The 26,302-nt window shown below is 40.0% G+C and overlaps 1 protein-coding gene across 4 annotated transcripts in view; it reads right to left on the reverse strand.

Moving 5' to 3' along the window:
• Nucleotides 1-26,302, reverse strand: part of LOC124616176 (cyclin-Q) — a 57,721-nt gene that overhangs the window by 10,017 nt on the left and 21,402 nt on the right. For all 4 annotated transcript variants that reach the window (XM_047144460.1, XM_047144458.1, XM_047144461.1 and 1 more), the window contains exons 3-5: nt 24,904-25,001; nt 22,199-22,417; nt 14,168-14,263 (exon numbers count right to left, since the gene is read on the reverse strand). In XM_047144460.1, coding sequence (XP_047000416.1) covers nt 14,168-14,263; nt 22,199-22,417; nt 24,904-25,001 — 413 coding nt within the window. The remainder of the gene's footprint in view (nt 1-14,167; nt 14,264-22,198; nt 22,418-24,903; nt 25,002-26,302) is intronic.

The raw sequence follows: 26,302 nt of genomic DNA on the forward strand, positions 1-26,302 counted from the left end.
TGTTGCCTCTGAAAGCCATTAGACAGTGAAGTGGTGTTAAAATTAATCATTTATACTGGTTCGTTGTCCAGTTCTTGTGCTGGTGCATTTCCAGTCATGTTCAGAACAAGAAATCCGTACCATGGCAGTATAGAAATGGCTTGGCTCATCCTGCAATAGCTCCTTTTTACCATTACGTTAAACTGTCACAGTACCTGGTCTGGTCTGCCTCAAGCTGTGTAAAAGCACTGATACTGCAGTTGTCATGCTGACATATAAGTGCATTGTGTTCAACATTTTAGACCTTCATGTCTTACATTTCATTTAAACGAACCAGTAACCCTGGGAAAACCCCATGTATACGCAATAAGTGTGTGGCAAAGTATTATTACACATTCTTCGATAAAAACCATTTTAATTTCACAAGCACTGTGATTGTGCAAATCACATAACAAAACATGAAACTTATTTCCACGAAGACCACACCTCCTTCACTAGCCTTGCAGAAGAGCTATTAAAAGATATTTTGCAAGAGTCAGTAAATCACTGCACCCTTTATCTGGCATTATAAAACCTGTGAACTGAAGTAACATGCATTTCTCCATAATCACTTAATGGCAACAGAATGCATTATTCTGGCTGATAAGGACAGCAATTCCAACAAAACATTTAACCACTATGGGTTATCTCCATGTGCCTGTTCAGTGGCACTATTGGCATATCTCCCACTTCACTCTGAAATCTATTTCATGATTTTCATACACAAAAAAGCTTTGTTTACATTGTTTAGGAACTTTTGGACCAAATATATTTCTTGTTCTTTTTTATTACTATTTTGACATTGGTTCATTGAGTATTCAATGAACTGTGGCTGAAGCCCAATCAACAGGGACTTACATGCTTTGAGTGAAAATAATAGTGCATTGAGAATGGCTAACTTCTAGCTGAAATCTAGATCTGCATAATAAAACTTAAGCATGGACAACCGATTGCTGCAATCTATAATTTACAAGTTTATTTATATTGTTTTCTTTTTATCAATTTTAATAGTATTTTATGAAATCACTTAATATGTATACAGGTCTACCTATATTTCACAAACATAAACAAATTCTACTTTTGGTTCTATAAATAACAGGTTTTGTATTATAAACAATATGATCAAACACCAACAAAAATATTTAGATGAAAACTACTTCCTCAAATGTAGAATTTCTGCCATAATTTCGTTGCTTCAGCCAGAATTTTTGTTTTCTTATTTTCCAACATCTTCATTTCAGACTGTATTTCTTTCTGGCAAATTCTTGTTATTTTTCAGTTTCATTTAGTTTCTTTTTATCATCTTTATGCAATAACTTGCATTATTCACAGACAGTTTTAAACTTATGTTAATTTTGAAATTGTCAACAGCACCATCATCATGGACCGTAGCATAAATGTATCTTTGAGCAACAAGACTTTTTTCATTCAGATTCTCCACATTCAGAATTTACTGAAAACCTCGTTCCACAACATTTCCATGCGGAAGTATTAAAATGCTTCTGAGAAAATGTACAAAGTTATAACTTTCTTTTTGTGACCATTCAACCACTCAACCAAACGAGTTTCCCTTCTTTCGAACAATCTCATTTCTTTTTGTATATGAGCATTTCTACAAATGCTAACAAAATCTTGGTCAATATGAACTACTTTTTTTTTTTTTTTTTTACACCTCATAACCTTTCATTAGTGCAAGAAGTTCAAGGCAGAATGTTAACCTTTCTACAGCTATTTGTTGATTTAATGCTGCTGAAGGGTCCAAGCATGAAATGGCACATGTTAGTTTCTATTTCAGTGATGACCTTTCAAGTAGCTTTTGTATCATGGCAGTAAAACAAGAATGCATTTTTTCTTTAAGCCTCAAGATGTCAGCATTTTTACTTTAAGCCTCAAGATTTCACCTGGGTCCTTAACTTTCTTTAGGGCATCTTGTGTAGTAAAATCCAATACAAAGCATTGCGCCGTGATCAAATTATTCTTATACTTCATGTCAATCTTCATGAGGGATTTTTCATCTACCAAAATGATTGATCTGACAACTCGCTGCATTAAAGGGCAGGTAAGAGTGAACAATTCATTATACAAAAGAGGAGTCATAGGTACATCACTTTGGAAATCGTGTAAGAAATCTTTGAATGGATGTGCAGTCGGAGGAGGGAGAAAAAAAGCCAATTTTGGATCTAAGAATTTGTCTTTAGACACTTCAGATACAGTTTTAAAACTAACTGAATTAGATAGAGTTTTATTTTGAGTCAATTGAGAAACATAATTTCTTAGATGGGGAAGAATTTTTACAGCTAATTCGGCCACATTTGCATTTTTAATCCATCTTGTCCCTTAGAATTGCAATGGAAAATCTGAGGAGGCTGTACATTGACTTCTTTTCTGTATGTGAGTCATGAAACTAATAATATGAGGCTGTTAAAATTGTGCCATTTCCCAATGTTTGTGACATGCCATTTTTGAAAGCTTAATGAACTACATGCAGGCTGCAACTACCCGCCTGTAAGAGTTGGGTGTTTTCAGAAGTTTCTTTCAGCTCATTATCCATGTTCTTCCAAACTTTAAAATTCACGCTTGGTCCATCCATTGCCAACTGCAAAATTTTTGGAAGATCCTGTACACCAAAAAATCCTTTCAAAGCACCTAGTAAGTCACAGGCCCTTGTGCGTTGAATAAAAGTAGGGTCAAAATATCGGGTTGAAAGCTGTGATTTATTTCGATACCAAAATCTAACATGAATGTTCATTTGAGTTTTTCGAAAACAATGTTTAAACTCTCATTAAATTCAAGAACAACATAATCACATTGTTTAATCATGTCAATAAGTTCGCCATGAACATGTAGAGCAATATCATAAACAATACTGTATGCAATTTTTGTTATTTGCAATTTAACTTTTGACACAATATGTGTCCGGAAGTGACGATATGCAAGCAGCAGAACTTTGGACTGACAAACGATTATAAATTGTTGTTGTTGTTGTTATTGTGGTCTTCAGTCCTGGTTTGATGCAGCTCTCCATGCTACCCTATCCTGTGCAAGCTGCTTCATCTCCCAGTATAACATGATTTATCGACTCTAGACGTTTGTTGCAAAGACGATGAGTTACTATGCTCAAAGATTTGGGAGTCAGTACGCCTCTGCAACATTGTGCCTGCCTACTCCGTAACAGCTGGAATACAAAGACGATCATATTCGACATTGTTCATGGGTGCATTGCGTCCTCTCGCCGTATGAGAGTACGTCCAACATTGTCGAACTTGGTCGTTATGCGGGGTCCGAGTGTTACGTTGGGGGCAGGCACAATGTCACGCGGGCGTACTGACCTCCAAAACTTTAAACATGGTACACTCAGCGACAACGGTATTCTGAGGCTGTACTTTCCCCTCGGTGTCTTTTCAGGTGTATTCGGCCCTGACTATCTTTTCCTGAATTGACCATACAAGGAAGCATCGAACACTGCGGGTTTAGGAGCTCTTGGAAAGAGCGAAGAGACAATGATGATAAAATCAGACAGATTAGAGCTCACACAGAAGCATACCGACAATCCTCCTTTCCACGAACAATACGAGACTGGAATACAAGGGAGAACCGATAGAGGTACTCAGGGTACCCTCCGCCACACACCGTCAGGTGGCTTGCGGAGTATGGATGTAGATGTAGATGTACTTACTGCAACCTACATCCTTCTGAATCTGCTTAGTGTATTCACCTCTTGGTCTCCCTCTATGATTTTTACCCTCCATGCTGCCCTCCAATGCTAAATTTGCGATCCCTTGATGCCTCAGAACATGTCCTACTAACCGGTCCCTTCTTTTTGTCAAGTTGTGCCACAAACTCCTCTTCTCCCCAATTCTGTTCAATACTTCATCATTAGTGATGTGATCCACCCATCTAATCTTCAGCATTCTTCTGTAGCACCACATTTCGAAATCTTCTATTCTCTTCTTGTCAAAACTATTTATCATCCATGTTTCACTTCCATACATGATTACACTCCATACAAATACTTTCAGAAACGACTTCCTGACACTTAAATCTATACTTGATGTTAACAAATTTATCTTCTTCAGAAACACTTTCATTGCCATGCCAGTCTACATTTTATATCTTCTCTACTTCGACCATCATCAGTTATTTTGCTCCCCAAATAGCAAAACTCCTTTACTACTTTAAGTGTCTCATTTCCTAATCTAATACCCTCAGCATCACCCGACTTAATTCGACTACATTCCATTATCCTCGTTTTGCTTTTGTTGATGTTCATCTTATATCCTCCTGTCAAGAAATTTGTCCATTCCGTTCAACTGCTCTTCCAAGTTCTTTGCTGTCTCTGATAAAATTACAATGTCATCGGTGAAACTCAAAGTTTTTATTTCTTCTCCATGGATTTTAATACCTACTCTGAATTTTTCTTTTGTTTCCTTTACTGCTTGTTCAATATACAGATTGAATAACATCGGGGAGAGGGTACAACCCTGTCTCACTCCCTTTCCAACCGCTGCTTCCCTTTCATGCCCCTCGACTCTTATAACTGCCATCTGGTTTCTGTACAAATTGTTTCCAGAGCACAAAATTTTAGCTTTTGTGACTTTTCCGGATGATAAAAAAGACTGTCCTAAAGATTGTTTAATGCCCAGTTTTTTTAAGTTGAAGGTTCACACCTGCTTCTGTGGTATCAGCTGCCTTGGAAGAATTGCTAGATGCTGAAATTTCTGCAAAATTTAAATAATCCTATTCCACAAAGACCAATTACATTCCAGAATGTATAATTAGAATTAGATTTTTTGCCAATTATAATGAAAATATTGGATTGTTACCACAATGCCCTCATGTCAAAATAATAATAAACCAATCCTTTCTTTGTTAAACTATGTTCTTTATGTAGCTGTGAGTCTATGTTGGGTGAAAAAATCTCTAAAAAGAGTTCTTCCATTAAAAATGACATTCTAAAATTCTTAACTGCACATCCTAATTAGTCATATGGCAAGATTATCTGACATGCATTCCTGCCAATTACTATTGGTAAAAATTGTGAAATACAGCAGAAATTGTCATGGTGGACTGAATGCAATGATTTCCAAAATCAACACAAATAATTCAAAAATCAAACAAAGAACAGATTAACTTAATTTAAAAAAAAGACTCCAAATACAATTTGTGTGTTGCAAATAAGATAAAATAACAAAAGATGTAATGATCAAGTCAGGTCAACGCACTCTAAGGAAAATCTGCTTTTTGTAATGGCTCATGTTCACAGACGATGATGCTCTCGGGCATAAAAGTTTTAGATTACCAATTTTAGCGCAAAGATAATTCTAATCAAAATCTTCCTCCTCTACATCTGCTCATTGTCTCAAGGAATACAGTTCAACAAAGATACCTATATTTTAATTGTTCATCTAGAACGATGACATTGTGGCAAAAACCAAATCGTATACAAAATAGGGTTACCTGATTCACTGCTTTGGGAGTCTTGGTGATGCATAAATATATTTATCAGAAAAGACTTTTGTTTGTCTGCAGAAAGTTTATGTTTCTGGCTGTTAGCGTTGCTATCCAAAGCGTTTTTCCCATTGTCGAAATATTTATCGTTATCTTGCACCAAGAGCACAATGCATTCGTTTGTAATTTGGTGTCAAGGATAACCCATGGATAAATGGACTCATATATACTCTGGTATCGAGTTATACTCTGTTTAGGCACAACTGAAAACCACTGCACTCTGATAATGTTATGAGCTACTTCAACTGTGTGAGAAATTCACATCATCCATCTCTGTTACTGACAGTTTCCGTTCTGTCCCTCCATCTCAGAAAGATGTAGATGGCGCTAGTCTTGGAAGAGGTGTAATAATGGGTTCGTTTCAGCTGCTGCCAGACAGCTACTTTCAGGTAAACACACACACACACACACACACACACACACACACACACACACACAAAAAGGCGTTTGCGCGTATGTGCGGCTCCGATGACCGAGAAACCCCTGTTTGCGCTTTGTACTGCTTAAACGCTTCTCGTCCCATTTCTGGTTAGATTCCCGCGTATAGTGGTGGATAAACATCTGATATGCTTACCTTACTATTAACAATGAATTGTAAACATGAAATAGTCGAATGCAAGAACTGTAATAGCTTCGAAAAGGTTGAAAAACGTGCCACAAACAAAACAAGTGACGTGAAGTATACCACCACTCTAACTCAGACAGATGTGCGCATCTGAAGGCTTGGCAGTCTAGAAAAATGTTTCCATGTATATTCTGGCTGCTATCTCTCACTGCTTATACACTAAACAGCAATACTCCCAAGTAGCCAGAAGCGGAAGATGGCACTGCTTACACACGATTTCAGCTCTGGGCATGCACAACATGCTATCTGGCAGCATGTATTGTTTAAGAAAACCTGCCTTCCCACTGCATTCGTATATTTCCGAGGTTACCGTATTTACTCAAATCTAAGCCGTACCTGAAAAATGAGACTTGAAATCGAGGAAAAAAAAAAATTTTTCCTGAGTCTAAGCTGCACCTGAAATTTGAGACTCGAAATTCAAGGGGAGATAAAAGTTTTAGACCGCACCTCCAAATCAAAACAAAGTTGGTCCATTGTAGCAGACAATTTAGGTCGAATGGATGAAGATACAGCTACAGTAGTTTGGTTCGAGTCTTAAGCTTAGCAGTTAAGCTTTACCAGCTAGCCATTGCAATGCATCAGCCGCTCTGTCCGTATTTATACGGGTACCTTTCCTTTTTCAGGTGCTTCGCCGGGTTTGAATTGATTCCTTATTTTGCTTTGATCTGATAAGTGCCGTTCTCTGTTATAGGTGTCTGTCGAATTCTGGTAATGAGGGTTTATGACCTGTTGCCTCTCGCAGCATGGATTGCTTTTGTGCGCACTACCACTGCTTATAAAAAGAGAGAGAGAGAGAGAGAGAGAGAGAGAGAGAGAGAGAGAGAGAGAGAGGAATTGTCTCATTAGCGAAACAATAGCAAGAGACTGCTATTTGTTGTTACTTACACTGCTGCTTTCTTTGATAATGATCAACAAGTACCAAATAATAGACTGTGTATGATAGAAGTTGTTCTGAATGAGAGTTAAGCGAAAATTTTGCAGACACCTCTTTAGTACATTACATTCTGCACAGAAATTACAGTCATCTTAGATTTCTAAAACCTAGTCAGTTGCCTTGCTTCATTTCTGATTGTATCACTATTCAGCATAAGAATAATATGAATATAAACATGACACGATACATATATTCTTCCGCATTTTCTGTGGTCTCACTCTAGTTTTGTAGTTTATTAGGCAGACAGGATTTAAATGAGATAACAGCAAACACAAAAGAATACATGGCGTAATGTTTACATTCGTATTATTCTTATGGTGAAGAGAATACTGCATGTGATTCACGATTCATAAATGTTCCTATTAGTCACACGTAGGAAAATATTCAGAACGTAGAGTTGGCCATATTGACATACATCCCAAACAGTCTTGCCAGTCATATTTTCATAGTAGATTTTTAGTGATGACTTCAAATGCAGAGTGTAGTGTTGTTGTCTTGAATCCGTAGACTGGTTTGATGCAGCTCTCCGAGCTTTTCTATCCTGTGCAATGCAGAGTAGCAACACTTATAAAATAAGAATGAAAATAACTTACTAAAAAAAACCAAAAACTTACTAAAAATTAAACACTGAAATTTAAAATAAAATTGTATAAGGTTTGTAACACATCTTATACGAAATGTTTAAAATATCAGTCATGATTTTGAATCACTATCACTCGAATCTTTGTTGCTCATTTCTTCATACAGAGTATCGTCCTCGATACCATCTAGTGCATTGGATATCGAACATTTTTTAAATGCTTGTTGCCCAGTCCGATTTGGAACACACTTCCATGCATCATAGATTCACTGACACACTTGCGACAACCTTGCGTGCTTCACATGTCCTGTTGGTGTCAGTTGTCAGTCGCTTTTCGAAAGCCAGTCTGTGTACATGCGTTGAAGCTTGTCCTTAAATGGTTTATTCAAACAGAAGTCAAGTGGTTGCACAATTGACGTCATCCCGCCTGGAATTACTGCAAAGTCTCTTTTGCTTTCCTCTAATTTTCATTTTACTGCAGGTGTCGTATGGCCTGCGTACGCATCTAATACCAACAGACTGCGTAAACCAAGCATTGCGCCAGGACGACGATTCCCCACACACCTAATCCATTCCAGCACCGTGTCCTCCGAAAACCATCCAGTTTCGTTTGCTCGTAAAATTGAAGTTTTTGGAAACACTTCCGAATTTGGTAGTCTTTCGCTTGAAAACTATGAATGGAAGTAATTTAGGTCCATCTGCTGTGCAAGCAAGCCTGCCGGACACCCGCTGCTTTTTCACCCCCTGCTGTAAGAACACTTATGTCTTTCTTTCCATTGGCATCAACTGTATAATTTGATGGCATGTCAAAATATACAAGAGTTTGGTCAGCATTTCCTACCTGACCAAGGAGGTAGTGCTTTTCTGTGAGCTGTCTAATTATGAAGAGCTGAAATTCCACAAGTTTTTCTTCATAATTTTTCAGTTGCTTCTGTGCAACTGAAGTTCACCTCTGAAGTGAAAAACCCCAGCGCTTCATGAACAGATCAACCAAGCTGCGACTGGCCTTAAAATTTTCGATTTTTTGCTCTCTAGCAATTTCAGGTGCCTCACTTTTTAAAATTTTGGTGCTCACAGGCAGGAATTTTTGACGCTGTTCCTTAAAAATTCGTTTAAAATCACTTCTAGTGCATGATATCGGCTACACTTTGGCCCACTAAATGCTTTCCTGCTACTTGGACATTCAAATAATTTGTCTCCCTGCAGAAGCCATGCCTGATGTTTCTCTCATCAATACCGTATCGCAGACCTGCAGCACGATTAGAACTTTGCTCCGCAAAAGAAATAACTCCCCTCTTGAATTTGGCACTATAATGAAAGCACGGTTCACCAACACCAACAAGCACTTCACAAAATTCCATGAAGCAATAGGTGCCGCTACATGAAATCTTAATGAGCCCCAGCATATCAACTCGTGCAACAATCCTGAAGCCTTGTGCATTGTTGGTATTTTTGTGTAAAGAAATATATTTTTGTATATAAAAACAAAGATGAGGTGACTTACCGAACAAAAGTGCTGGCAGGTCGATAGACACACAAACAAACACAAACATACACACAAAATTCAAGCTTTCGCAACAAACTGTTGCCTCATCAGGAAAGAGGGAAGGAGAGGGGAAGACGAAAGGAAGTGGGTTTTAAAGGAGAGGGTAAGGAGTCATTCCAATCCCGGGAGCGGAAAGACTTACCTTAGGGGGAAAAAAGGACAGGTATACACTCGCATACACGCACATACCCATCCACACATACAGACACAAGCAGACATATTTAAAGACAAAGAGTTTGGGCAGAGATGTCAGTCGGGGCAGAAGTGTAGAGGCAAAGAAGTTGTTGAAAGACAGGTGAGGTATGAGTGGCGGCAACTTGAAATTAGCGGAGATTGAGGTCTGGCGGATGACGAGAAGAGAGGATATACTGAAGGGCAAGTTCCCATCTCCGGAGTTCGGATAGGTTGGTGTTGGTGGGAAGTATCCAGATAACCCGGACGGTGTAACACTGTGCCAAGATGTGCTGGCCGTGCACCAAGGCATGTTTAGCCACAGGGTGATCCTCATTACCAACAAACACTGTCTGCCTGTGTCCATTCATGCGAATGGACAGTTTGTTGCTGGTCATTCCCACATAGAATGCGTCACAGTGTAGGCAGGTCAGTTGGTAAATCACGTGGGTGCTTTCACACGTGGCTCTGCCTTTGATCGTGTACACCTTCCGGGTTACAGGACTGGAGTAGGTGGTGGTGGGAGGGTGCATGGGACAGGTTTTGCATCGGGGGCGGTTACAAGGATAGGAGCCAGAGGGTAGGGAAGGTGGTTTGGGGATTTCATAGGGATGAACTAACAGGTTACGAAGGTTAGGTGGACGGCGGAAAGACACTCTTGGCGGAGTGGGGAGGATTTCATGAAGGATGGATCTCATTTCAGGGCAGGATTTGAGGAAGTCGTATCCCTGCTGGAGAGCCACATTCAGAGTCTGGTTCAGTCCCGGAAAGTATCCTGTCACAAGTGGGGCACTTTTGTGGTTCTTCTGTGGGACATTCTGGGTTTGAGGGGACGAGGAAGTGGCTCTGGTTATTTGCTTCTGTACCAGGTCGGGAGGGTAGTTGCGGGATGCGAAAGCTGTTTTCAGGTTGTTGGTGTAATGATTCAGGGATTCCGGACTGGAGCAGATTCGTTTGCCACGAAGACCTAAGCTGTAGGGAAGGCCAGACATACCAACAATTAAAGGGAACAGCCATGGGTACCAGGATGGCCCCCTCGTACGCTAACCTATTCATGGGTCGCTTAGAGGAAGCCTTCTTGGTTACCCAAGTCTGCCAACCCAAAGTTTGGTACAGATTTATTGATGACATCTTCATGATCTGGACTCACAGTGAAGAAGAACTCCAGAATTTCCTCTCCAACCTCAACTCCTTTGGTTCCATCAGTTTCACCTGGTCCTACTCCAAATCCCATGCCACTTTCCTTGACGTTGACCTCCACCTGTCCAATGGCCAACTTCACACGTCCGTCCACATCAAACCCACCAACAAGCAACAGTACCTCCATTATGACAGCTGCCACCCATTCCACATACCCTTCCCTACCGCCTAGGTCTTCGTGGCAAACGAATCTGCTCCAGTCCGGAATCCCTGAATCATTACACCAACAACCTGAAAACAGCTTTCGCATCCCGCAACTACCCTCCCGACCTGGTACAGAAGCAAATAACCAGAGCCACTTCCTCGTCCCCTCAAACCCAGAATGTCCCACAGAAGAACCACAAAAGTGCCCCACTTGTGACAGGATACTTTCCGGGACTGGACCAGACTCTGAATGTGGCTCTCCAGCAGGGATACGACTTCCTCAAATCCTGCCCTGAAATGAGATCCATCCTTCATGAAATCCTCCCCACTCCGCAAAGAGTGTCTTTCCGCCGTCCACCTAACCTTCGTAACCTGTTAGTTCATCCCTATGAAATCCCCAAACCACCTTCCCTACCCTCTGGCTCCTATCCTTGTAACCGCCCCCGATGCAAAACCTGTCCCATGCACCCTCCCACCACCACCTACTCCAGTCCTGTAACCCGGAAGGTGTACACGATCAAAGGCAGAGCCACGTGTGAAAGCACCCACGTGATTTACCAACTGACCTGCCTACACTGTGACGCATTCTATGTGGGAATGACCAGCAACAAACTGTCCATTCGCATGAATGGACACAGGCAGACAGTGTTTGTTGGTAATGAGGATCACCCTGTGGCTAAACATGCCTTGGTGCACGGCCAGCACATCTTGGCACAGTGTTACACCGTCCGGGTTATCTGGATACTTCCCACCAACACCAACCTATCCGAACTCCGGAGATGGGAACTTGCCCTTCAGTATATCCTCTCTTCTCGTCATCCGCCAGGCCTCAATCTCCGCTAATTTCAAGTTGCCGCCACTCATACCTCACCTGTCTTTCAACAACTTCTTTGCCTCTACACTTCTGCCTCGACTGACATCTCTGCCCAAACTCTTTGTCTTTAAATATGTCTGCTTGTGTCTGTATGTGTGGATGGATATGTGCGTGTATGCGAGTGTATACCTGTCCTTTTTCCCCCCTAAGGTAAGTCTTTCCGCTCCCGGGATTGGAATGACTCCTTACCCTCTCCTTTAAAACCCACTTCCTTTCGTCTTCCCCTCTCCTTCCCTCTTTCCTGATGAGGCAACAGTTTGTTGCGAAAGCTTGAATTTTGTGTGTATGTTTGTGTTTGTTTGTGTGTCTATCGACCTGCCAGCGCTTTTGTTCGGTAAGTCACCTCATCTTTGTTTTTATATATAATTTTTCCCACGTGGAATGTTTCCTTCCATTATAGAAATATATTTTTGTTGCTACAAATATTTGAAAGGCTGCTACATTCAAAGATGAACAATACGGAATTTCTATTTACTTCGTTGGATAGTGTATGAAAATGCAGTGGTCGAAACTCGGGGCGAAGAAAAAAAGCGCGTCTTCTACCTTTTTTTTAAAAATTTATTTACTGATGCAGAGGTTTTGGCGCCAGTATTTATCTTTGTGCCTGCAAAGCATGCCTGTGCAGCGCTACATATATTCGACGGCAGAAGTTAGTTGTGGTGGCACCTACCAACATTTTTCAGAACTATCGCTTGATTTGCACTCGGTTCTAAGCTGCAGGCGGTTTTTTGGATTACAAAAACCAGAAAAAAAGTGTGGCTTGGATTCGATTAAATACAGTATACGCGGATCTCTCTTGGCTGACAATCAGCATGTAAAAAAATTGCTACCAAAACTACACGAAATCGCACTTACAATTAACAATGTCAATGTAAAGTCATCCACAGGAACAATCAATCATTATTACTAACAAAAACATCAATACCAAATCTTACGAAGCTTTAAGCTCGAATTATTAAAATGTTCACAAGCATGTTTTGTGGAAGAGATTTTCTGACACACAATCGAGAAAGAAAACTAAATGTCGAAATATGTATCCATTATTTGAATGCTTCTTAAAATGACCATACATTGATTTAAAAAATGTTTTTGCATATAAAAATGAAGTGATGAATATTATTTTAAAATATCCTAGTTTCCCACAGAAATTCAAGGTGTTTCCCAGGTTTTTTACCTTGTCTTTTCAAATTCAAAGCTTTTTCCCTGTTTTCAAGGATTGGTGGCCACCCTGGTTAGCTTTACCGATGAAGAGTTAGCCAATATGCACCTAGTGTACGGGTTCACTGAATGCAATGGAAGAGCAGCACCACGATGCTACACTGAGGTGTTCCTGAAGCAACAGCAACCGTATCACAGTACTTCTGCATCTGTCCGTGGGTTATCATGTAGATGTAGTCACTGTTTTATGCTGTGCCTTTTTGTTATTGCACATTATGTGCCTTTTCGCTTTTGAGAACGTATTTTCACAGAAAGAAAGGTGATTGGGGTTTAAACTAACTAAAGTGTAATTACATATCACTCTGTATCACCTCACCTGAGACCAAGAGTTTCTTATACCCAAATGATCAGAAAATATGTCTGAACAACGTTCAAAATGTTTGTGTAAGAATGTGGAATATCTATTAGGACAAAGTGCAAGTGGAAAGGAAATTAGACGTAAGATGAAGTCTGGGAGAGGATGGTCGAGGAACTGTTCTTATAACCAAACAACAGCAGTAAAAAAATTCAATAATGTTATCACTTTTCTTCAAGAATTTATTTTTATCACACTAAATGTATATACTGCATGTCCCTTTTAAGAGTATTAGGTGCAGTTTCTATGGTGTTTTGATAGGTACTTGCAATTTTGTTTTTTCAATATGTAGCTGGAGTCAGCCCAAGCAAATACTGCTCACGACATCTGTCTTGCGACACCCAGTGTCAACAAAAAGTCTTGGCTGTTTCCTGTTACACACACACACACACACACACACACACACACACACACACACACACACACACACAAATAAAAAAAATTGCTTTTTTAAAACAGAAATTTACATGCCCATTTGATAGAGTGGTCCCAGACTAGCCCAGTGTGGTATCTGTTTTATGGATATGTAACAATAGGGATGGTGAAACATTAAGTATGACTTACTGGTTATTTTTCATGTTCTACTGTCGCTCTTAATACATACTGATGAAATCCATATTGCACTAGACTAATCTGGGACTGCTCCAGCAAACGGGCATGTAGAATTCTGCTTCAAAAATAATTTTGTTTGTAACAGGAAACAAACTGATGCTTTCTGGTGACACTGGGTATCATATGAAAGACATGATGAGCAGCATCAGTTTGGGCTAACTCCAGCTACACTCTGCAAACAGTAAGTTGCAAATATCTGTCGAAACATCAGAGAAAATGTGCCCAGTGACACTCTGGTCCCGTAAGAGGTGTCCCTCCTGTCTCTAAAGTTTTTTCTGTTGTTTGTGTCTATAACATACAATAGTTTATTCATATTTTATGTCTAGTTCACTTATCTGTTACAATCTAAGTTTCCACAGAGATATCCATTTTATTTAATTACCTGCAAAAAGGCTGCTGATGCCTTCACCAGAGGAACCTTTTTCCACTCCTCTTTGTCAAACCATCCTTCCAGTGTTTTCAAGTAATGAAGCATATACTGTAATGGAACCAAGGGCAGGAGGTACATTTATTAGTAAAACAGACTTAATATTGTATTGGACCTCAAAACTCTACACAGCATTAACACACAGTTCTGTACATGTATGATGCAAAAATACTCTGCTTAAATACAATGAACATTAGACAATTGTTTCTTGTTCATACTAAAACCAACAAGGTTTAAAAACAATAACAAAATGAGTACAATAATGATAAAAACAACTGATAGAAAAGAGGGCGTAACCGTGAGCTCAATTCATATGTGGAAAAACTTACAGACACCACAAGGAAAAGAAGTATTTTGTTCTTATAGAAAAGTCACAAAACTGAATATGGACTTATATGAGCTAGAGATCCATGAAATGTGGCCCTTTCAAGAAGAAACTTTGACTAAAGTTTCCAAGGAAAACCTGAGGAGAAGACTGGCAAGATGTGAATCACAGAAACGAAGGAAAATGATTGAAATACAAAGTACAGGGATACTTGAAGAAAAAAGTAGAAATAATGTGGTCCTTAGCTACTTGAAAAAAAAAAAAATAAATAAATAAATAAATAAATAAATAATAACAGATGATGTGATGTGCTGTCCTTATATCAGAAAAAAAAATATACCTGTGACGATAACAATTCATATCACAGACTAAGGGAAAAAGCAAAGTGGTACAAATTAAGATATTTGTTGTCAGACTTGAAGCTAACTGCTTCAAATTAAAACCGTACTTTGCAGCTTCAACTCTGTCTACATCAGGACTGTGCATCAGTTCTACGTTTTAATTAACGTGCTTCATTGTAAAACATATACTTTATTCCTCTGTTATCCATTCATCTACACATTGTGTTGTGTAAAACCCACAATGGAGGGCTTTAGGGATCTGGAACAAGTCAAACTATTCGTCAACAGGCAGGAGCAACCATAGCTGTCTACTTCTCGTAAATATACTAAGAACAAATTATGAAATTATGATTAGCACTAATCTGTTGAGACTGATAATTATTGAAATCACATGTAAATTACATTAGGAGCAAAACAGTTACTTTTTTTTGGGGGGGGGGGGGGGGGCGGCGGCGGCGCATGACACTTTCTCATTCTACACCATTCAGCTGCTGTTTTTATCCAAAACTTATTTCCTATTTCATATCTGACGCCAACCAGCAACATGTTATAGACTTTTAGTCTCAGAACACTAAACTTCACTCTTAACCCTAGTCTACATGGAAATTACTTCTACTTCTACTATTGTGGTTGTGTATTGCTGAGTCCATGCTAAATTCAGTCTTGTTATTAACTAGAAATAGCATTAGGGAATACACGTATTAGCATGTAAGTGCCAAAATCACCAGATTCCTGAAGAGGCTTCTATCGGATGCTTCAGTAGAATAAATACAGTTTTCAGCTTAAGTATGATGCCCCAGAGGATTATCCCGCAGGTCAATACAGTGAGCAAAGCAGGCACGGCTGAGCTTGGACAGAATGTCATTTCAGTCGCACTAGAGATGTCAGTGATTGCTTTTGAAAGTAATACATTAGCGGCCAAATCACAATAATTTGAATCCTAAATTACTTGTTTTTGCCATCACTGGCCACCCTTAGTTCATGAGACAGATGCTGTGGTTCACTCCCACAACTGCGGAAATGACAATATTGTTTTGAAGGTTAGTGCCCAGATAATTTCCTAATGCAGGATGATCCAAGCCTCAAAAGACATTGGGAAAAAGAAATCACCTTTGAAGATTAGATGGCTTCCAAGGGCTGTTGTTAAGCACAAAACATCAATAGGTTGAGGGGTGAGGATAGGGGGTGTTGCACTCTGCTGACCACAAGATTGTTAAAGAAGGCAATTTTTCAAGAAAAGCCTCCAATGTTTTATGAAAGCAAGGACATGCCTACAGGCAGGAGATAGAACTAGAAGAGACGGTGAACATGAAACTAAAAGAATAGACATATAGTAAGCATAAAAAGATGAGGGACAAAGGTAAACATGACTGAGGAAAGATACAACCAAATAACTAAATAAGAAACAGAAATAAGTATGAAATCCTTATGTAAAAATCAATAAAGAGTGAATAATTGTCTATCTATAAAAATGGAGAGATGAAATAAAGCAAAAATAGGAAAAGAATGCAGCAGCATAACCTCGGAAAGTAGCAGAATGTGGTGGCAATAGCAGAAGACTTTGAGAAATTCAGGCTAAAAAGAATATATAATCACAAGATGAGGAAAAGTACCATGTAGGACAAGTGTAGAAATAAGTATAATTGGAAACATTATCAAAGGGACTTATTGGGAAGTATGTTGGAACTCATGCAATATTATGTGATAATACAACCAAACATTTACCTAACCTGCGACATTTGGAATGAAAGAGACTCAACTACACAATACAAATTACGGAGACTGTTGGCTGTGGTATGAATTTGGAAAAACCATCCAAAACATCAATCATTAAAAGAAACTCACAAAAAATTGAACTGAAAAATAAGAAAGCAAGACAGCAGAGACTCAAGGAGAGTTGGTTTGAGAAGCAACATATATTGCTAAGTCACCAGACAACTCAAAGTTTCGTGGGAATGTGTATCTCCCCAAGTGAAGTCAAATACATACTCTTCGGAATGTGCGAAAGTTGTACTATGACTGTTCTTTCATTGCATTGTGGTTCTGAGTTGATAATAAAGTCAAAATATCTTATACATGGGTATTGTAATTGGCCTACATAACTGGTGGCACCAAGAGGAAAACACTTCATGAACAGAAAGTACAGTCGTGTTTTGCATTATTTTTCAATAGCCGTGGGAGATGCAGCAAAACTGTTACGATTGGTGAGGAGAGCTGACAGTTATAGCAGAAGACGGAATTTCTGGAAGTTTCTATGCTGTGGTGTTATGACAGCTCAGGTGCGGCAAATTTACCAGCTCGAACAGTATCTTCAATGTCATGCACGCATCCACGCATTGTGTGCTGCACACCAGCCATCTCAGAGTAATTTGTGCCGCGACTGCAGTTGAGAGCACCACTGTTTTTGTCAGTGCAACCTGAGATTTGGTTTGCAATTTTAGAATGTATTTTTGCCCAACAGATAATCACTGAGGACCAGAACAGATGTTATCCTGCAGCCTCCACACCCACGGACCTACTAGGCATTCAAGACTGTGCTGATCACGCACTGCACCAAGTTACCAAAACTAAAGCTTAAGCAGGTGCTGTATCATGAGCGAATAGATGACAGAGCCCCACTGGAATTCTGGAAATACTAACGGGCTACGGTGGAAGTTACGGTGGTCTCTGAAGAGTTGGTACTCTACACTGGCAGCAGCAACTGCCTCCACAGGTGCAGCTAACCCTGATCATACAAGCGGCAGTCCTCTGATAAAATTGTTGCAGGTAGCTGACCGTCCACACCACACGTTAGACTCAGCAGTTGTAGTGGCTGTAGCACCAGCAGATACTGATGCCACATGTTAAGGTCACGCTTCAGAGTCATCAGAAGGACAAACACATCGTCGTATGATAGTTTCATTTCAGCGAATACCAAGGAGGACTGGAGTTCGTCATTACTTACAAACCACACACAGGAGAAGACGGCTGACCAATTGCAGGTGATGGAGCATCGAATAGGTTCAGACAGACAGATGCAGGCATGATGTTCTACTAACCCACCAGCTCAGGACCGCACAAGATCAAGATGCTGCATCAACCACCTGTTGGTATCACACCGACCATCTGTTTGTATAATAGACAGTTTGGGCTGCAGGCTACAATGTACGAGAATCTGTTTAATTACCCAAATGGCTAAAGCAGTCCGCTGTAGGTGCTAAGGACCTCTTCTTCTCCAAATGACACTGATGGTGCGTGAAATACAAGACACCAGCAGTTCCCAGACCACGGCGCAATATTAACATACTAGTTAAGACTGCAGAACCATCTGTCCTCTCAACTCAATTGGCAGTTTAACAGAAATGCATAGGAACATTGCAGTGGTTGCACACTGCCTAGGACAATCTGTGTTAGTATCTCTGGCGGACAATGGTTTGGGAGTCAGCACTCTACTGACATCGTATGCACCAGATATGGCAGTGCCGGAGTCACTGCAGCTGTTAGCCTCCAATAATTCTACTACCAGGACGCTGGGTCACAAGGAGATGGTAACTGACATCAGTTTTGCTGCTCCTTTAAAGCGGATGTTTGCAGACATTTGCCACCTATCTTAGGAAAAGATTTCCTTGCACATTTTGCGCTGTCTGTGCAGATGGTTGGGTACATCATGTCATAAATACATGTCAACAGCCTGTTCCGCAAATATCAATGTTACCACACAGTGTAAGGACAAGATGTTACACTATACACATATGATCCCAGGGCCACTAGTTACAAGGTGCATCAACAGAACTGCTCCATATAAAATGCTGTAAATTGAAAGTTTTTGAAGAGATGTTGCATTCTGTTATCATATGGCATTTGGACAGTGCCTGGGTGTCCCCATTATAATTAGTCAGGAAGAAAGATGGTACATGTGTCTTTGCAGGGATTACAAGGGACTAAGTGCTACGACTGTTCCAGAAAATATCCTATTCCATGTATTCAAGAATTCACAATTCTTTGGCTGGAACCGCAGTTTTTACTGTCCTGGATTGTCGTAAGATCTATAAACAGATTCCTTTAGCACCTATGGATGTTTCTAAGTGAGCAGTGGTCACACCTTTCAGCCTTTTCAAGTTCTTGCACACATTTTTCAGACTTAAAAATGCAGCTCAGATCTGGCAAAGATTCATCTATGAAGCGCTGAAAGGACTGCCATTTTACTTTGCGTATTTCGACAATATCTACATATACTCTGCTGATGCCCAATCACAAGTAAGACATTTGGCTTAGGACCGGCAAAGTTACAAGACTACAGTGTATTAATGAATGAAGACAAATGCATTTTGGTTAAAAGCGAAGTGACATTTCTCAGTTTTTGAGTTTCAAAAGATGGAATTGACCCACTGGCGGAAAAGTTGGCTTTGCTGCCACATCTGATCAATTACCCAGAAGCTACTTCCATGGCAAACTAACTGGATCACCTAAATTGGGGAACTTTTAGCAATTTAAGAGAGTGTGAAGCACTTCTGTCCTCATGTCGAAGCCCATCCAGAGATGATTTACACTGACCAAAAGCCAATTTACCCATATTCCAGAATGCAAGCGGCAGGTGCTCAGCTCAACACTCCAGGTACACAGTGCGTCAGTCAGTTCATGACAGATGCTTAGATGTGCAACATATTCAAGTGACCAACAACATACAGTTGCGATCCTGACGTTAAGATGATCTCAGCCAGGCACAAAAGGCAAATCATCAGTTGATGGACTTACTGGCAGATCATTTCTGCAACTCCAGCAGGTTGAGGTATGAGGTTCTGGTGTCAAGCTACAGTGTAATGTCTCTCGGTAGGTGCTGCGGCCCTATATCGTGCCACAATTTCACGAGATAGTGATTGACAGCGTGCACAGTTTGGCAAACCCAGGGGCAAACACCTTTGTTACGATGCTAACTAAACGTTTTGTGAGGTGGTCTGTTATGAAAGAGGCTCTCAAGTGGGCTTACATCTGCCTCCACTGTCAACAGTGTTAAGTGGGACATCACGTCGTGCTGATGTTAGGCATTTTTCAGGTCTACTGGTAAGATTTGCAGATATCCACCCTGACAGCGCGCGTCCCCTACCATGTTCTGATGGTTAAAGATACTTGTTCATCTCAGTGCATAGAGGCACAAAATGGGGGAATGCCATACCACCATTGACAGTATCAGCTGAGACAATTGTCACACACTGGTTGGCACACTTCGGCTATTCCCTGTACATTATAACAGACCAGGGCAGGCAGTTTGAACCCACCCTGTTCAGCAAGCTGATTAAACTCTGCTATTCCAGCACCACAACACCACCAGTTACCATCCAGAAAGCAACGGTGAGGTGGAGAGGTGGCATCACACATTGAAAGCAGCCCTCTTGCCAGCCACAAAGGTGGACCAAAGCACTCTTTCTGGTACTGTTAGAGTTATGGACAGCTGAAAAGGCTGATGCTGGCACCTCAGTGGCTGAGATGGAATACTGAGAGCCGTTAAGGATGCCAGCAGAGTTTCTCAATTCTACACTGCTGCCAGACCAAATAGGGTTACCCTTATGGGTACAGAGGATACAGGGTCATGTGGCCAAGATTTGACAATCACTGCCTGTACATTACAGTTTGCACTCTCTTCTTGCACAAGGTACCAATAGATTGTTCACACATAACGTTGTCCACCGATTCTGCATGAACACCTCTTCAGCCCATGTATACGGGTCCCAACTAGGCTTTGCCATGAAGTGAACACACATTTGAGATTCAGCAAAGTCAGATGAACAGCAAAGTATCAGTGGAAAGACTGAAACCAGTGTGGTAAACACTGGCTCCAGCTCCAGACGAAAAGGGAGTGGTGACGGGGCATGGGGCTGATGCTCCCACAACCGTGCACCCAGTAGATGAACCTATTCCTGGGCAACCCACACCAGCATTGCTGGCAACCACTCCATTCACAAAGTCATTGCAGCTGCCGAAGATGGTTCACACCACAGCTGGCAGAGCTGTCAAATTTAAGTACCTCTATATTCTCAGTGCTCTGCACTTGAGCAGGAGAGCTGAGTGGGAATAGGTACCTCCCAAAGTGAGGTGCAACAGCTACTCTTTTGAATGTTTGAACGGCAAAGATTAACTGTTCTTTGGTCAACATTATTGGAAAACTGCCCAAAAATTGCAGAAAAATTCTGAGGTACTTGCCTCTGCTATCTGAATGAATTAGAAATGTTGGGATTATGCTTCCACACCTAAAGTTATCCCCATAATGGAGAAAATATTGAGTTAAACCAAATACTTCCTATGGAGCTCTGTAAAGTGAGGTTGTTCAGGGATTCACCCATGGAAACAACTGGTTCTGCATTTTCAAGAAAGCTGGGAATTTAGTTTTAAACCTTAACTTCAAACAGCATTAAATGTGGAAATTATTTTTCATTAAGTCTAGCAACTGTACAATGTAGGCTGAACTGAAATTCAGTTTAAATGTTAATTAATTAAACAAAATGTTTGTTCTCAATAAGAGAGGATTTAATATACCTGAAGTCAACAAATTTTCGATACTTGGTGTTATGCTGGTGCCTTGGTTAAGTTTGATTAAGCCATGTGACAAAATTTCATTTGGTGTTGAACAGATTTTAGTTTACTATCTAACCTCTGCACTACGTGTGGCACTAGACTCAATGATACAATCTACCAACAAGATGCTTTTTGAATTACAGAACATAATAAAGCCACTAAAAGTTGGACAAAGAACTACTGCTCTCATAAACTGAGATATTGTACACCTTTTACTCTACTTGCCACAGTATGCACCACCCAGTGTTATATATTGTTTGGAAATGTTGTCCAATTTTAATTTATATCTCCATATTTTATTGTGAATATGATTATTGCCATGTTGTTTACATTTTTTGTATGACTTACACAGGTTGGGTATTGCTGCCTATTTATTGGATTCCCTGGATAATGCCCTACTGATCATAATAGTCATTCTAAAAAGAATAAATTTTGGAAATGCGGCTAACATTCTTGCTTCATATTCCCCCTGTTCCACAACTGGGTGTCACATCATAATACAAAATAGTGTAAAATCGAAATAGCTCAAACACAAATAATCACAGCACGGCTATAGTGGTTCTTCAACAAGAAACCTAGATGGCAAAATCAAGTCGATTACTTCATAACACATACATACATAAATATTTTTTAATTACAAATTGAACAAATTACCCCTCTTAGTTCATGGTTGAATATCTACTAAATGTTCATAAGACCATTTTTAGCTCTACATCACTCAATACAAAGCCATACTAATTCATATTTTAGTTTGTTCTTTTATCAACAGACCTTGTGAGGGTGTGTTACAGTGACCTCGAACTTCAGCATTCTCATGATCAACAATTCTGCTTGAACTATGGCATCACGCATGTTCCAGTACTCATCTCCAAGCTCCAAAGGTGCTGAACCTCTATGCAGAGTATTATGTGTCACATTAATAACATCTCTTATCTTCAGGGGATCATCTTTCACTTTTCCAGCAAGGTATAATGTTGTTGCAGCAATTAACTGAAACATAACAAAGCAAAAATATGTGCTATATGAAAATGGTATCAAATCAACACTAATGAGTAAATTAATTGCAGGTAGCTGTCATCTTCAGGTGAGTAGTTGCCTCTTCTTATTTTTGTTAACTGTTTTCAACCTGGTATTTTCTTTATTGTACTAGAGACTCAACAGTGATGGTGTGGATAGGTTAGTCATAACACAAGATAACAATGTATATGATTATAGTCAGATAATTAGGAACAGATGCACCAGGCACCCCCTCTTCAAAGATGTGCAAACAATGAGCTGCTTGTGTGCCAGAGTATCATTGGTATATAATGTGTATCCCTTTTCAGGTAATACAGTTGCTGCCAGAGTAAACTGTCACTGTCAACAATGTGTGGATGCTACTGACTGCCTTCGGCAGGTATACACTACAACATTATCATGGCCTTGTTTCAATACCTTAATTACAAAAAAAATGGTTGGGGAAAAAAAGAAAAAAAAATCAGCCAAACAGTGGCAAAACAAAGGTTTATTACCCCTTGTCCTAGGTTTCGATATTTCTAAAATATCTTCTTCAGGAGAAGTTAGCCTTTGTCTTTGGCAAGGAGTATGCTAAAGTTATGCAAATATTTTATCATTTGACTCCAGCTATGGTTTTATGTCGACAAGAGCCCTCACCAGTGGGTGAATACATTTGTGCATTTATTCTGACGTGCACTGAATGTAATCTGACTGTTGTCTTAAGCCATGGCACATGATGTTTCTGGTTTTTATATCAATTTTATGTATCACAAGAGCCACTCGGCTTCAGCTAATGTAATTTACGACCATGTGATGTAACAAGGCCCACTCCTTCTAAAAGTGAGAAATTGCTGTGAAGTGATCAACAAAGGATGAACAAATGTGTATGAAAAAACTCTACTCAGATGTCTGTCGGTCATTACAGACCATGTGAGGGTAGTAAACATTTCAGAAGTGATACTGAAGTTTGAATGGAGCGACTGAATGGCTTAAAGGACTGGCGGCAGCCGACTACTAGACAGAGAATCTAAAGATCATGGTTGGACAAGAAAAGACTAACAATGAAGGTGATTACATGGCCATAAAGAAATCTTCAGTTTTGTGAATGAGGCAGTTTCAAATAAAATATAATACTTGAATTTATTAAACCCAAATAGTCATTACTCAATGGATTACCTTCGTATGTTAACAAAATGGAGAGTGCTGAACCCCTTCTCTCCGATGTGTTAAGATATACTATGCTCGACTCTAACAACCGAACCACATCTTTCGTCTGGGCTTTGATTATCTATCATCATATTCTGGAATGAGGGACACGCCCTACCCAAGATCCTCCCCACATCTCAAAGTGATGTTCCGTCGCCCAACCAACCTACACAACATCCTAGTCCATCATGTCGGTCCCAATCCTGACCCCTTGTAACAGGTATCATATCCCAGTGGAACAGCCATGTGCAAGACCTACCCAATCCAGACACCCAACACTTCCTATTCCAGTCCCATCATTGATGTATCTCACCCCATCAAAGGAAGGCAACCTGTGAAATCAGCCATATCATTCACCGGCTCTGCTGCAACCCTAGCACAGCTTTTTACATTGGCATGACTACCAATCTGCTGTCCATCAGGATGAATGGACACTGCCACACTGTGACAGGAGCAAAGTAAACCACACAGTGGCACAACACGCAGGTGAATATAACATGCTTGATTTCAATGACTGCTTGACAACCAGTGCCATCTGGATCCTCCCCTCCACCACCAGCTTTTTCTCAATCGCACAGATGGGAATTATCCTTTCAGCATATTCTCAATTCTTGAAATCATCCCAGCCTGAACCTGTCCCCACACCCTCCACCCAACAGTTGCCGCCCCCTCCATCAGATCATCCCCTCATTCTTTATGCTCCCTGCCCTCATTGTGTGCTGCCCTCCGCAAATGCACTTGCCTGTCCTTTCCTCTTCCCTACTCCTCTCCATTTTCCGCTCCCTTCCCCCCACCTGTCCACATCCCACCTCCAAACACTGTGCCTGGTTGTGTCATCAGGTTGTGACCTATGACCTAGTCCCTGCATGCCACATTAGACAGCACTCTTCTACCACCACCAGCCCCCCCCCCCCCCCCCCCCGCCACCAACCAGCCGAGTACCCTGCTATCCCTCTCTCTTTTCCACTCCACTCCAGATTGCCATTTACATGACAGTCTTATTCTGAACAGAACTTCCAGTAGTAGTGGCCATGTGTGTGTGAGGTGTGCTTGTTCGTGTGAATGTGTACCTCTTTACTTTGTTGAAGCATGCTTTGGCCAAAAGCTAGAATGTTTAATGGCCTTTTTGTTGTACCTGTCTGCAACTCAATAGGTAATCTTTATAGGAACTGGCAGTCTGTTCCTTTCTTAATATTGCTGATACAGTCTGTAAATTAATGTAATACAAATTGAGGGGAGTGGGCAAAAATAAAAAGAACAGAGTGGAAACTCACATAACAATCATATCCGCTACTGTCAGTCTCTTTGAAAAATCTGTGGAATAAAACAGCTGCAGTTGCTATGGTCAATGGCTGTGCTTCCAGCTTCACACCTGAAACAAATAAAACAATTCTGAAACAAAATACAAATTTTAACTCCAAAAAGGTATCACAACTTCATAACTTGCTAGCTCTTAATGAACCACTAATATTTTCAGCCAACATGTACTACTATCCACAAAGTTTACTTCCACAAAAATTGTGTATCTAGACATCACAATCAGAGAGACAACTACGAAAATACTGAGCTGGCAAACAGCTAACATGTTTCTGTATTCATAGTCCATGACCCTCAATGTAAAAATACCCAACACATTCAACCCTTAACGTGTTTCATCAGCACCTCTCAACTACGCATGTATCCAATTTTGAAGAACAAAAGTTTGCTTTTATCTGCTGGGTTTTGCATTTTCATTGCTGCTACTAATGAGCTGACTATTTTTTAACATGTCTGAGTTTCATACTGGACTACTGTTTTCCATGCAAAAACTGATACGGTATTCAAATATTTGCACAGAAAAATACATTTGTATCAACAAAATGACTGATTTTGACTGATTTATGTAAATGAGCTAGCATCTTTTCATAAAAATAAAAAAGTAAATGCATGTGTGACTCTGAGAAGTAACAAACTTTATCTTACAACTGAAACTAATTGCAAGCATGCAAAATTCTTTCAACAAAAACTTTAAAATCTGTTCCACATTTTGTATAAAATAAAAAAATTAAAAAAAAAAGTGGGGGAAAAGGAAATGTTACATAGATACGTAAAAATACGTTTTTAGAGCCAGATTACAATACAACTGAAAAATAACGGTTTGGAATAATGAGAAATCATGTTGCCAGATGTGTGCAATAAACAATGCTTCAATGTTCTCTATGGCACATGTAACATACACCACAAAATGATGACTTTTGTGAACAATCAGTACATTCAATGAAAGATCACTAAATGTTTAGCCTCATAACTACACATGCCAGTGAACAATAAACATTTATTACACACACTTTAGATCGAGTACTTTTCCAGAGTACTGAAAACATGCAAAAGTTGTGCCCTTACTAAAGAAAGGTAATGCAGAAAGTATCAAAATCTACAGGCCAGTCCCACTACTGCCTTCATTTTAAAAAAAATTTAACTGAATCAATCACGAATGGTAGACTAATGAGTTACATGAATAAATACATCTTTTTAACGAAGCACAGTTTGCTGCAGAGTTATGTGCACACCCCTACCTCACCTTACGCTGAATATTTCTGAAGTGCTAGTCGTGCTCTAAATTTTGTCACTGTCAAAACAAAATAAATTTTATGGATGTAAATGTTACTTATATATTTAATTTCTCATTATGAA

This window comes from Schistocerca americana, chromosome 5 (genome assembly GCF_021461395.2).
Source record: "Schistocerca americana isolate TAMUIC-IGC-003095 chromosome 5, iqSchAmer2.1, whole genome shotgun sequence".
In the NCBI taxonomy this organism is placed as follows: Eukaryota; Metazoa; Arthropoda; class Insecta; order Orthoptera; family Acrididae; genus Schistocerca; species Schistocerca americana.